This window comes from Carassius gibelio, chromosome B18 (genome assembly GCF_023724105.1).
Source record: "Carassius gibelio isolate Cgi1373 ecotype wild population from Czech Republic chromosome B18, carGib1.2-hapl.c, whole genome shotgun sequence".
NCBI lineage: Eukaryota > Metazoa > Chordata > Actinopteri > Cypriniformes > Cyprinidae > Carassius > Carassius gibelio.
The window spans coordinates 5,835,313-5,849,810 of NC_068413.1; the positions used below are offsets into that span (position 1 = coordinate 5,835,313).

The window sequence follows — 14,498 nt, forward strand, 5'->3', positions numbered from 1 at the left end:
CAGCATCACAGGCTAACCCCAACAATATGTTTTCCACTCAATCGCTGCCAAGGCATCTGCGTAATATAATTTAGTACGTGTCTGATCAGACATCTTCAGAACACGTACTATCCAAAGGCCATAAAGATGATCTTGTATTTCCTTCTATTGTTCTTTAGTGCATAACCAGTGTATCAGAGAACGTGGCTTCTTCTTTGGATTTTCCGTTTCGCGTGATAGACCACCACTCTCATTTACCATGGGGAGAAAGACTCTGCTTAGTGCAGATTTTGTAATATTTTCATAATGCAATTTGTGTATGCAAATAGGTTTGTTTCCCACTATCTTCACTTTGGATTACATCGCTTCTTAGGTTTCTATTTTGGTCATTTCTCTTTGGGAAAAAATGTTTGGTTTTGGCCCAGTAGTGTTCAGAAGTGTGGAGAGCCTTTTCTGCAAATAGCAACAGGCTATTTATTCCACTTCAGTCTTGACTGATGCCTCTAGCAACGATACTGCAGAGGTTTGAGATCCCACTCAGTCCCCTTTCCACAACCTTACAGGAGTAAGCATTTAATTTGTCATGGAAACATGCCTATCGTAGAAATCTCAATTGGACAAATGGTCTGTCAGATGGTTCGCGCGGCGTGCAGCGGCCTTGCTATCTCGTGTTTCACAGAATCATTGAGAGGGCAGACCAAACTATCCATCCCACAGCCAAAGGAAATATTTCACATTTGTCTTTCCGAGGGAGTAAAAGCAAATATAATATGAAATTCCCCTGCTTTTTTTTCCCCTCAGGTCAGTTTTTGCTGGAGGAGTCACGGCTTTTGGAGGCCGCTGAAATGGCAGAGAAAGCGGCCCAGTTGGACAGTGAAGAATTTGATGTGGTTTTCAGTGCAGCTCACATGCTCAGGTGAGGAGGACACGCTAAATCCATACAGACTTTTTTTTTTCTCCCTATGATTAAATACCCATATTTCCGGACAAAGCATAAAGATTTTTGTAGCACATAGCAGCCATATTGGTTTTCAACTGGTGGTTTGCAAACCAAAAATGTTTTGTTTTTACAGGGTTGCAGCCAGCAAAAAAAAATTATACATATATATATATAATTTTTTTTTTTTTTTTTTTTTTATCAGTGCAAATCCAGAAATTCAACTGGACTTTATTCAATTTCGATAAAGAATGGGGCAGGGTTTTTTGTTTGTTTGTTTGTTTGTTTGTTTGTTTGTTTGTTTTGTAGATACAGTAATTACTATATTGAGTTATCACCTTAATGTCCAATATGAAGTCTGGATCCTGAAGCAATACATGCTGCACTCAAGGATGTTTTTTAATTCTTCCTCCTCCCCATTTGCATGGATGCTTGCGTTCTGTTGCAGTCCTCCGCAGCACATGTAATGGAAACCCTGCATTAATACCCTTGCCTCAAGGTTTCTTTTGAATACGCTTCTCATAATTGCTACATGGAGTTTACATGGTGTATACAGTTACGCACTTCCTAAAAAGTATCCCAGTCCTACTGCAGATTTTGCATGGTGCTTTTTGCTACAAGAACACTTGGTTGTTAATTGTAGTCTTAGGCTGTGTCCCCTGCCTTCTTGCTAGCTTGCGGTCCGACTCATTTGAAGATCGGGTTCCTGGTGTGTTTGTCTTGGAAGGACTTGCAGAAGGGTCTCGGGTGGGGGGTGGATTTGAGTGGGGTGGGGAAGTACGAGGCTGCTTCAGATGTGCGGCTCTCAGTGGCCTGTCTGCACCGACAAGTTTGCTTCCTTACTATCAGTTTCCTTGCCCTCTTCAAACGAGCAGTGATTTTTTTTCAAACCCCGGCCAAATCGTGTCACTGCCACGCAAAGTAAAACGCCACTTTTACTACTTCAAAACAAGTTTGCCCTTTTTGTTGTGTTTTTCTAGTATGCTAAGCTGCAGTACTTTAAAGGAATAGTTCACCCAAAAAAGAGAATTTGCTGAAAATGTTCTTACCCTCAGGCAAGATGTTGAAGAATGTTTCTTTATATGAAAACATTGACAATTTTTTTTATTTTATCACTTGCATTAATTTGGCATTACAACACTTCGATCCTCTGCAGTGAATGGGTGCCATCAGAATGAGAGTTCAGACAGCTAATAAAAGATCACAGTAATCTACAAGACTCCTGTCCATCAATTAATAGAAATGTATGCTGTGTTTGTACCAAAAAAAATCCATCAAGACATTTTAACCTCTAGCTATTGCTTCTAGCTTAAGTAAGAGTCCTGTATACATTTCTGAATCAGGAGTGAAATATGCTCAGATGAGGCACAGTCCTAAACACTTCTAATCAAATATGTTGGTGGTTTGTCATGTGAGAGGACAACAGAGATGGACTTTTTCACTGGAGGAAGCGTTATGGACATGTATTTTGGCCAAAAGCTACAATTTGAAGTTAAAACGGCTTAATGGTGGATTTGTTTCTTACAATTACTTCACAAGATGTTAACTGATGGACTGGAGTCGTGTGGATTATTTTGATGTTTTTATCAGCTGCTTGGACTCTCATTCTGATGGCACCAATTCACTGCACAGGATCCATTGGTGAGCAAATCTCCTTTAAAGTATCTCTTTTGTAATTCTCCTTCTTATACAAATAAATTTCAAGACAATTGCTGTCAGACTTCAGATAAATTGCTTTCAGCCAATGTTGCTCATGTTTTTAATCCATAGCTCTCCGTTTATTTGTGAGGAGTTCTATAGCTTATTTGAAGCTTTCATGTAATGTAGTTGTACATGGTTACATCAACGGGTCATGAATTATTTTATGCTTTTTCTCGGAAGGTTGGTGACCACTTTGGAATGAAATAACGAGTAGACTGTGGTGGGTTGGAGGAAAAGTTTGGTTGCCAAAAATTAAACATTTGGTTTATTGTATTTTGGAGGTTTATATCTGACTTAGGGAGGTCCAGTTGGTGCTGTCTTTTAGATTTTCACCATATATTGCAGTTGTGGTCATGAAGACCAACACAGTCCTAGCACAGTTTTGACTCGGTGTTAAGGGTGGTCACTTTCCCACTGTTGATTTTAACAGAATCTTTTGTCCCTGAAGACAATTGTGGTCACGATCAAGCCCCATTTTATTACGTGCACATGAATGTGAAAATTACACAGACTCATCGTTCAGGAGGAAAGGATTGTAAAACAGAATTGTGGAGGGTGAACAGTAACACATGGTTTTGGTTAAATGCTTAAGTCCACTGTTAAGAACCAGTCACCCCATAGGATTTAATGTAACTTTTTTCTTCTGTTTCTTTTTTTTAAACAAGTTTAAAAGTTAACAGGTCATTTTTAGCCATGTGCATATTCAGAAAAGGTCGGGCCAGTTAATTCAGGAAGACAAATCATTTAAATGAGGGATTTTCAAACTTTTTTTGCTCATTCATATTGCATGAGAGAGAGAGAGAGAGAGAAAGTAAATGTCACACGCAATATGTTATCTTTATAATGTCATTCTACTAAATTGAATACATTAAATTAGTGAATATCATTATTTAAAATATTGAGTAATGTTTCAAATATTTTTAAAAGCAACCATTGTTATTCTCATTTTATTCATTTTAATTAGTAAGTTTTCTTTATTTGTTTTACTTTATTACATTGTTTTATTATTTTGCTTTATTTTTTACTAACCCAGAAACCAACTGGGCATCAAATAGACAAAAAAAAAAAGTCACTGATCCAGATGAGCTGTTTTTTTTTTTATTAATTTGTAAATATAGGCATGCACACCATGCAGATTTGTCAAGTCACATTTTTATTCTACAATTAGAATCAAAGAACATAACGGTTTTGGATGCTCCTTCTGCTTTAAAAGTTATTCTTATTGTTTCCTTAAATATTTTAATTATTATTCTGTTTTTTATTTGTAGTGGATAAACTGTAAGGACATAGGCAGCGTGTGTGTAAGGCTGGGGAAGGCTTAAGCCTATGTTATACTTTCCACATCCGCAAGTCCACTATGGACCACTAGGTAGGCGTGACATAAAGATCGTCCTCGGAGAGTGTGCGGACAATGCATGTGGTCAGTAGGCTTCAAAAGCACCATTGCACATGCGCAGGCTGTCTGAGGTAGCCCGTTGATACTAGAGTTGTTCCGATTCCGATACTAGTATCGGAAATATCTCCGATACCACAACAAATTCTGGCATCGGCATCGGCGAGTACATGAACCCATATACCGATCCGATACCATTTTCTTAAAAAAGACCTAGTTATGACCGCAAGCTTTGCCTAACCGCTGCACGGTTCTTCTTCGCTGCTCAAAATGCATTGAAAACACAGGAAGTTGTGCTGTGTTGCCACAAGCAACCCCTGTTTAGAGCAGCGAAGAAGAAATGAAAACGCGTTAGCAGCCCTTATCTATATATGACTGGATCACTCATCACATTCTAAACTGCCAAAAGACAGTGAAGCCGCTACTATATTATAGATCAGTGGTTAGCAGTATGTCTCTGTAGTACCGGTAGTTACAGACTCTCGAGTATATTCAGTACCGGCAACTGCGTTCAGTCGCTTCCGTGTAAGTCAAAACGCAGGGCTCCAGACAGTAGCCGAATATATACTAGTGTCTGTGAATATTAAACTGCAAAATACTATTTAAATATTACTCCCGCAAAATCTACATCTCTGTGGGTGACTGGCACAGATGCGCGAGAGCTCGCTGTTTTGTAGTCTCTGCTGTGTGTCATGAGGACACGAACGCATAAACCGTCACTTCATGAGAATTTACCGTTTCATTTGAGAATACTGTCATATCATAAACACAGACACTCAAAGATCTTCATGGCAGCCCATTAAAATAAATGTTTGGTTTACATGAGTAAATTGACAATATATAAAGCTACTGTTGTAGCCTACAGTAATAATAATACATCTCTATAATAATAATAATTATGCCTAGATGGTTGCTTGTTTTTTACTTGTTTTTTACTTGTTAGAGATTATCTGATTAATAGATATTTTTTTATATTCCTAGACTTATTTGTTGCAGTTTTTTTATACAGTTATATTGTAAAACTTAAATACCTTTTTTAGTTTGCGGTGTTAGATTTTTGGCTGCATTTGAAGTTCTTTTTTGCATAAGAAAATAAATAATACTGTCAAATTCATGTTAGATAATAAAAATACTGTAATAAATACAGTAGTTCACCATGTATTTGTTCATGTTTTATTGAGGGATCTGTCTGAAGCACACCATAAAAAAATTCTAGCAATTTACACAGGGCTAGTAGTATATACAGCTGTATATACAGATATACACCCAGGTATCGGATCAGTACTCGGTATCGGCCGATACCCTGAGCCCAGGTATCGGAATCGGTATCGGGAAGAGAAAAAGGGTATCGGAACATCTCTAGTTGATACTCAAACCTGTACAATCTGTCAATAAAACGATATAAAGACAGCCAGATGTGCAATTATTTGTTCACATGTTTGTTGTGGAGCAGACCATTATCGTACACTTTCGGTAGTATAAATACAAGTAGTCCGCGTCCATGTACTCGTCCGAATTGCTCATGTGGAAAGTATAACACCGGCATTTGCCTTCCCCTGGCCATAGGGACTTGGGGGAAAATGCCACTAAATTGGACAAAAATGCCCCTGCACAAACAAATTTAATCTATTATGTCTGTTGCTAACAAAGTGAATATGAATAGTGTCGATTGCAGCATTAAATTAAGATCTTCTCATGTGGCACCGTATTTATTTAGGCGTTCTAAAGAGTTGCGCATTTTAACCAATTACACACAATTCTGTTGAGCTTAGGAATGCAATGGCCAATCAAAAGCATTCAGATGAGTCATCGCTGAAACTCATCAGTTTTGTTAAGAGCGCGCGCATTCGCTGACTGAATTACGGACGCTTGTGAATTCTGTCATCATAAACAACAAAGCACAGATGTATGTTCAATGTAAGAAATATATTCATTTTCGCAGTGTATAGAGCTTCATGATTATAACGATAGTTTCGTTTTTTGTTTTTTTTTGACAGTGCTTACACTTGCATTAGATCAATTTTAGTGATAATGTCACTTTCTATATATAACTTAATCGCTGTTTGGATAACCATGGAAAAGGAAACATTATATAACCTAATGATAAATTTCTGAAATTTTTATTCAATTGTAATCACGTTAAATACAAATTCAGCCCCATTAAAAAAAATTTTTAACCTACATGACACCCATGTCTGGCTCTTGCCTACAAGGACAGGTTTATGATGTTTAATAAATTTGGCTGCTTTTAGCCTTACCTTGGAGTTGGTTCACCATCCGGCTTTGTACTGTATAAGGACATTGTAACCTACTTCTATAACAGCTGATTTTTCACAAACTAACTTGAAAAAATGACCCAAAAGTGTCATCTGTTACTGTACAAAGGAAAGGATAACTCCATGTTTAGCTGTTCGAAGTTCACCACGGTCCCAAACAGGATGTAGAAAATGGGATTGGTAGATGTTACAAGCCGAATTCAAACTTGTCAGCTATTGCATGTGTCCTAAACGCAACTTTTGATATCTTCAGCTCTGCTTGTAAAAATGTCCTCCTAAATTGTATTTCAGTCCGATGTCTTAATTTATCTTCTTCCTCATTCATCTCTCTGTCAAGGTTAAGAAACTGGAATGTTTTCCACACATATCATTTATCCCTCATCTCACTGCTTGAATATTTCAAGTACAGTACATACATATTTTCCCTTAATTAAAAACTATTTCTTGAAACGTTTAACCTTAGCTTTTTTCAGCAAAGAGTCTTGCTGAGGATGAAGGAGGGTTTATAAAACCGGCCAGTATAGAGAAAGTGGTCATTTATCATAAATAAAGGAAATCTTCAGCTCTCTTTCATCATTACAACCCAGCCTTTCTTGGCCGACAGTCATTGTCTCCATATTGAACTCTCTTCAAAAAGAAGATATTGCTACCAGCAGGTACAAGCAGCTAGAGGATGGGTTTTTTTCCCATGGAAAAATAAAACCTTTGAGTTGTAAAGAAGCTAAAGATCTTCAAAGAGCGTCCAGTAGGTTGTAGGTCATGACCTAAGAAATGAGGGCACATTTTCTGCTCAAAAATTGTGAAGTCAGGCATTTTTATAACCCTGTTTGGCTTCTGCCTAGTTTTCCATGGCCTTAAAGTTGGTTAACAAATAGTCCATGGTTTAATGGCCAGCGATAAACTTGTGCAACAGGATGAAGTAACTATGTTTATTTGCTCTTTCAGGCAAGCCAGCCTCAATGGTGCTGCTGAGAAGTACTACAGACAAGCAGCCAACCTGAGACCCAATGTAAGTACCTAAGCCGTGCTGCTACACATGGGACGTCTGCCATGCACACACATGGTAGTTGACTTTAAATGATTGGTGTGACTCAACTGCTCCCCATAAGTTGTATCAGTGACCAACTGTACATGCTCTGTTGGCAGTTTTGGGGTTTGCATAAAAAAAAAACCAAACAAAAATAGCATCAGTCTCAAACTTTAAAGAGACGCAGTGTGTCAGGGAAGTGTACTGTGAAGTTAGCAAAACACACAGTTGTTTGATTTCTTTGGAATATGTGGATGCGTTTGATGTTCAGTTTGCAGCTGCCTGAATGGGGAACAGAAGAGCAAACAGAAGAGCAAAATGAACAAATGGAAATGTAGAAAATTGGCAATATGTTGGATGGCTGATATGAGGCTCAAACCTGTTAGGTGAAGTCAGTTTAAGATTAAGAAAGTGGTTTTGTTGTGTTGTGTTTTTGTTTTGTTTTGTTGTTTGTGTTTTTTGTTTTGTGGAATGTTTAATTAACCTTCATTAAAACATGAGTGGAATCAGTTTCAAATTAATTAAATTTATTTGTTAATTTAGAATTATAAGAATATAATTACATTTAAATAGAAAATATAATAATAATTATTATTTCAAATAAATTATTAATTGCTAATTACTATACATTATTCATTTATTTATTATGATTTCCTTATTTTATATAATAAAATAATAAATCTCTTAGTGATGCCTATGTATGATTATTTCCTTTTACATTATTACTTTGAAGTGGACTCAGAAACATTACTTATCAAGTTATTTGATACTAGTAGTAAACCTTCCTTTTTTTCTAAATGCTGCCTTTATTTCAGTGTTGTACAGTGCCTGGACATTTTGTCTTCAGGGATGTTTGTCTCCTTAGCAGCTGTTTCAACAAAAGTCCCAAGATCCTATCCACATCTGGTACCGCTGATGCTGTGTCTGCATGCCAGGGTGGTGTTGTGAAGGGATACTGTGCGGTTAGAGTGAAGGGTGAAGAGGAAGCAGGGGGGTCAGGAAACTTCTTGAGGCCACAGCAGGGTAGATTCCCCTCGCTGCTGACTTCCTCTCACCTGACACTATCTAGAAAGGCTCTATGTTGTGGTGACGGTTATTCATAGTTTTTGGCTGGTAAAGGCACAAGGACTTACTCTACAGGAATCTAAAGTGGTGGGTCTCTACAAACATCTGGACAACAATTTAAACGTTACACCCGTCTGAATAGTATACAAACACAAATATATGAAAACGAATATGAATTGCAGGGCTTGACTTTTCGATATAGTTTAAAACAAAAAAAAATTTTTTTTTTTAATTCAGGTGTTGCATGCTGTAATGTGAAGCTGTTTTACACTGCTTTTTAGACTTTTTTTTATTATATTTTTATATGTATTTATATATTTTTTTTACATTTTGATATACAATTATATACAATTTAGGTGAGTTACTTTCATTAAAGAATTTAACTGGGTAATCCTATTACAATTTAAAAACAAATGCATTTATTTATTAATGAAGGAAAAATACCTATATTATGATTTACAATACCACTTTAGGGATTTCAAATAAATTATACCATTATTTTAGGACTTTTGGGGTCATATCAAACCCCAATTTTTCATAATTTTAAAAAGTCAGTCAAATTAGGGTCCTGTGTACTGTTGATATGAAGATATTGATTTTTCACAGGTGTTTGCTATCTTGAATTATATATTGTTTTATGTAGGGCTTTAGGATTACAGAAAACAATCTGTAAACTGAAAATGTCCTAACAGAAGTAGATTTTCCATTTTTCTATTGATTAATTGATTTTTATTTTTTTACTTGGATACTTGAAGCTAGTAAAAAGAAACAGCCGATTATAGCCTAGAATATATTTGGTTTTGAGAGGAAGGTATATGTGTCACTTGAGCACAGTTAATGCCACAGTTTGCAGTTCATTTGTCCCTCAGTCTCGTTTTGAGGTTTGATATCGCCGTGTTGGGTCAAATAGTGCTAATGTCTTTCTTATGCGTTGTGTAATTCCACAACGATCGTCTCCTTCTACATTTCCGTGTGGGAAAACAATGGCAGCTGGCCTAAAAAGTCAGTTAGTGTTAGTTTTACTCTCGTGAGTGTTGGATAATATACGACTCTCTCCCTTCAGAGGTGGCAGAGCAAAGCATGAAGCATGTCCAAAAAAGGCTTTTAATTGAAATCACATCACCTTCTTGCAATGAAATATTTTTTATATATTAAATTCAGTCATGCCAGCCTGTGTTTTAGCCCCAAGTGCTGCAGCAAATATGTTTTGTACGTCCATCTCGGGACTCTTGGAATGTTGGGTTTAGTTTAGGTTCAGTTTGATTTACGCATCTATTGAAATCTCCTTATGTGAGAAGAATCAGCGTAGTCAACATATTGTTTCCATTGAAGCCTGATGCATTCAACATCACTCATGTAAGCCTGACATAAGTAAAACAGATGATGTGCGTCCGGGAGAGTTATAGACTGTAGAATGACAGCGAGATTCTGGTTAAATTTATCGACATGTGAACCCGAAAACATTTCAGAAATGCCAGTGATTCGCTGGAACCTGGTTTGCTTGAGAAGAAGCATGCAAAAGACATTATTTGCTTCCTTAAAGTGACTGTTTGGTGTTTTTCTTCCACAGTATCCCGCAGCCCTCATGAACCTCGGAGCCATTCTCCATCTCAACGGCAAACTCCAAGAAGCGGAGGCCAATTATCTGCGAGCCTTGCAGCTGAAGCCGGATGACACCATCACTCAGTCCAACCTGCGGAAGCTGTGGAACATCATGGAAAAACAGGGCTTGAGGACCATGGCTCCTTGACTTGGACATATTTGATGGAGCACCTTCACTGAGCTTGTTTTCTCTGAGCTCTCGCTAATGAGAGGTAATCAGCATCATAGGGCTTCAATCCTGGGTTACCTCACGGGACGAGCAACTACGTCTGGTAAAACCAATAATCTAGAACTGTGGAGCTCCCCAGACGTGTCAGAAGTTCTTAACTTGAAGTTGCCCATAGATACATACTTGAAGTCTCATGATAAATTCGATTTTAATGAGTTAGTCAATGCTTAATAGTCTTGAAGGGCAATATTTGCCCTTAGGCTGTATGAAATTGCGAAGGAATGAGAGTGCTACAACCCCCATGAGGCTATACTCTGCATGTACAGTACATTTCTTCATTCATATGATTGGAATCATTAATATTTAATGAGCACATCATGGCTGGTGGAAACGCGGAAACAAAAAATCATATCATCGAAACATCAACAAAATAATGAGAGAAATAGACCAAACATGAAATAAACATTTCTCACTGTAAAATACAAGCATTCTTTGTGTCAAAATGATCGATTTGTGAGGTTGTAGACTTAATGACACTGTACATAGTAGCACGGATGATATGTGAAGTTTGCGGTATTTTTTGCGAATGCATTTGCACGTTCCATCAACGTTCCATCGATCCAGACACGCCTGCTCACGACACTAGATCATTTTTTGGGTTCAAGAAATTGGATCCTTTTGATTAATCTTGCCAAAAATGATAGGAAAACAGGAAAGGAACATTCGATAAGCTATATATAGCCTGAAGGAAATGTTAGAAATTGAACTTGCAAGCTCTCTTTGCCTTACTTTGCGAAAATCTGTTACTTGTTGCATTGCTAATATAAGATGGGGATGGAAAATGTTCACTTGTTATAAAATCACATTCAGCAGTGTGTTAATTCACAGTTACAGTACACTACCATTCAAAAACTTGGGGTCGGTAAGAATTATTATTTTTATTTTTTAAGAAATTATTACTTTTATTCAGCAAGGATGATTTAAACTGGTTGAAAATGACAGTAAAGACTGGAAAGATTTCTATAAAAATAAATGCTGTGCTTTTTATTCGTCATTTAAAAATGTAACACTGTTTTCATAGAAATAAAATACTGTTTTCAAGATCGTTAATAATAAGAAATGCTTCTTGAGCACCAAATCAGCATATTAGAATGATTTCTAAAAGATCATGTGACACTGAAGACTGGAGTAATCAGTCGGGTCAGCATCAAATTTATTTTACATTTTAATAATATTTCACTTAATTACTGTGTTTTTACTGTATTTTTGATCAAATAAATGCAGCCTTTGTGGGCACAGGAGACCTTTTTTTTTTCAATAAAATCCCAAATTTTTGAAAGGTAGTGTGTTTATTAGATCTGAACTTTAGGATCGGGGACATTGATCCGTTCTGCTGGCAGTGTCCTTTGACTGAATTGGTTCAACAGACTGGTAACTTCTAACCAAATACAAATCCTCTCACTTATTGCACTCATCTAACAATATACAGCTATAGTTTTGTAAGGGATTGTTTATATGTAATGTTGGTTTAATATTTTTCTTCTATGTTCGAGTGTGTAAATGGAACCTAATATATAAAATGACACGTTACACAGTGTGATGTTGTTGCTCAAACACAGAAAAAAGTGAGTCAGAATCATTATATACAATTACTTGTTTAGAATTGTTTGGTTCATTCTGCAATTACTTCATAATTGTCTTTGCTCATCCTTAATTGTTTCTGATTTCCAACTTTGTATATGTAGTGAGTAGGAATAATTGGTGATCCCACCAATCAATTTGTAATTTTTTTTTTAAGAAGGATATTTTGTGATATGAGCCATGTCACGATCACGTCAAATAATGAACTGTTTTGACCCAAAAAATGAAATTCTGTTGTTTCTCGCCCTCAAACCCATTCTGTTGAACACAAGAAAAACTAAAAAGTTAAGAAAAAAATGGTGGATCTGTTCAATTCAATTACAGTGGAAGTTTTCAATCTTCAAAAAGAACAAAAAAAAAAAGCGCCATAAAAGTTTTATTTAAAGTAATTCATAGTGGTTTTTATTTTAACTTAAGTTTTCAGTTAACTTTAATAAACCTGTCTGTCATGTACAATACTCCATATTTTCTGAAGCTATGCTATAGCTTTGTGTGATAAATTAGAATGTCTTATAAACTTCTTATTTGATTCTTTAGCTAAATTTCAGTCCCTAGTTCATTGCAATAGCATGGAAATGAGCAACCGAGGGTGACAAAATTACAGAATTTACATTTTTGGGTGAATGATCCCTTTACAGTCAGATGGCTGAGTCAGTATTAACTTATTCCATTTTGTGTGGTCTTGATGGGAACAAAAAAAAAGCAGCTGGCTCTGTATTATATGTCAAGTGTATAAAATATTTCTGATTTAAGATGCCCTTTTTAAATATATTTTTAAGCTGAATTAATTAATCAATTTGTTTCAATGAGGCCTCTGTAATGGAAGCATTTTCAAGGGAATAAACCCAGAATTTGTGATGCATTTGTCTAGACAGTCTCTCAGACAAACCGGTTTCTTCACATTTCTGTACTTCCATTGTCTTCTATTTCATCCCAAAGTTAATGAATCGAAATGCAAACAATTGCCAATAGCATTTCTAAACTAGAACTGGACATTATGACATAATCATGCAGTAAATTAAAAGAATAGTTCGCCCACTTTAAAATCTGGCAATTATTTACTCGCCCTTATGTCATTCAAAGCTGACTTTTTTTTATCCGCAGAACACTGAATAAGATTTTAAAGAACAGCTTTGTGACAACATGAGAGCGAGTAGGAGAAATTTAGCATTGAATCACTTCAGAATGAAGTTCTGTCAGAATTAAAGTAATCCACAGTCCGTCAATTAACATCTCGTGAAGCAAAAGTTTGCATGTTTGTTAAAAGCAAAGCCTTTATTAAGAGGCTTTTAACTTCAAAACAAATACATTTTCAGTCGGATATTCTGAAATATTCCTTTTAATGCACAAAAACACCACTGAAATAGCATAAGACAGGAATAACAGACCTCCCATAGTTCCTCATAGTTAGCACATTACCATAGCAAACCATTTGTAATTGTATTCAGTCTCAGTCATAAGTGATTGTGTCTTGTCTGTCCTCCACAGTGTAAGTTATCGGCGTAGTTTCTAGTGGTATTAGTTGCTACTGCATTCTTAGCTGTACCCAGTGTGTCTGTTAAGATGTTCACATGGACTCACACGATGCAGACTTACATGTCTAAGACACCTGCACCTGTACTGTAGACGTGAGTGTTGAAGTCTTTCCTCAGGGATTTAGAGAGGTGGTGATATCGACGTTGGTGCTCTCAGAGCAGAGAAAGAGTTTACTCTAAAAAGGTTTTTTTTTTTTTTCTGAACAGTGTTGCATATGTGTAAATTATCAAGATTTGTAGCCTTTCTTTCTTCTGTTTTTGTATTAAGACTGACGTATGTGCCAGATAAGACTTTTCTCAATGTCACGTTTTTCCATAATAAAGTACCCGGTGTTCTGCTCTCTTCTCCAGACTCTGTATCATTGAAATGCAAACATATTTTAAGGACTGTGATCCATTCCCTTTCATTTTGTTTACATTCAACATCATTTATCTTAAATGTTGGGCTCCGGTAATGCTTTATACAGAGACTATATAGCGGGTAGCATTGAGTGTCATTGCTGCAAATCTTATGGTTATATAAATGCTTTAAAATAGAACCAAGAATTCATGATCTCCATAGAAACGGTCTGGAAGTGGGTGTTTAATGTAGGGGAATTATTGGCATCACTTTAAAATAAAGTTAATTTCCTAGTTGCTGTTTTGTTTATTAAATTGTGCTTGCTTATAACACAGTAATGTTTAATTAAACCACTAGAAATGTGTTAATATATGTACAAAGTTACAAATGCTGTAAAACATAATTGTTGGTTTTTAGTTCATGGTATTTTAATGCATTTTACAGACTTGCACCTACATTCAAATATTTTGGGACAGTAAGTATTATTATTGTTATCATAATTATTATGTAATAAAATGTAGACTTTTAGTGATACTTCAAACGTGGTAGAAATGATCAAAAGTGACAGTAAAGACATTGTTACCAAAAACATATTTAAGATAAATGCTTTTCCTTATCAAAGAATCCGGAGTATCAGAATTTCAACAAAAATATTAGTGAGCACTGTTTTCAACAAGAATGGTAAAAAAAAGAGATGTTCCTTAGCACCAAATCATTGGTTATGTTTGGAAAATTCAGCTTTACCATCACAGGAATAAATTAAAAGTAGATATTAGTCTTTTTCCAAAAACATTAAAAAAATCTTACCAAACCCAAACTTTTGAGTGGTTGTG

The 14,498-nt window shown here is 36.1% G+C and overlaps 1 protein-coding gene across 2 annotated transcripts in view; it reads left to right on the top strand.

The window, feature by feature from the left end:
* Positions 1-13,670, top strand: part of tmtc2b (transmembrane O-mannosyltransferase targeting cadherins 2b) — a 101,760-nt gene extending 88,090 nt beyond the window's left edge. For both annotated transcript variants that reach the window (XM_052582628.1, XM_052582629.1), the window contains 3 exons: positions 781-895; positions 7,232-7,295; positions 9,949-13,670. In XM_052582628.1, the coding sequence (XP_052438588.1) occupies positions 781-895; positions 7,232-7,295; positions 9,949-10,128 (359 nt within the window). In that variant the 3' untranslated portion in view covers positions 10,129-13,670. The remainder of the gene's footprint in view (positions 1-780; positions 896-7,231; positions 7,296-9,948) is intronic.
* The last annotated feature ends 828 nt before the right edge of the window (positions 13,671-14,498 follow it).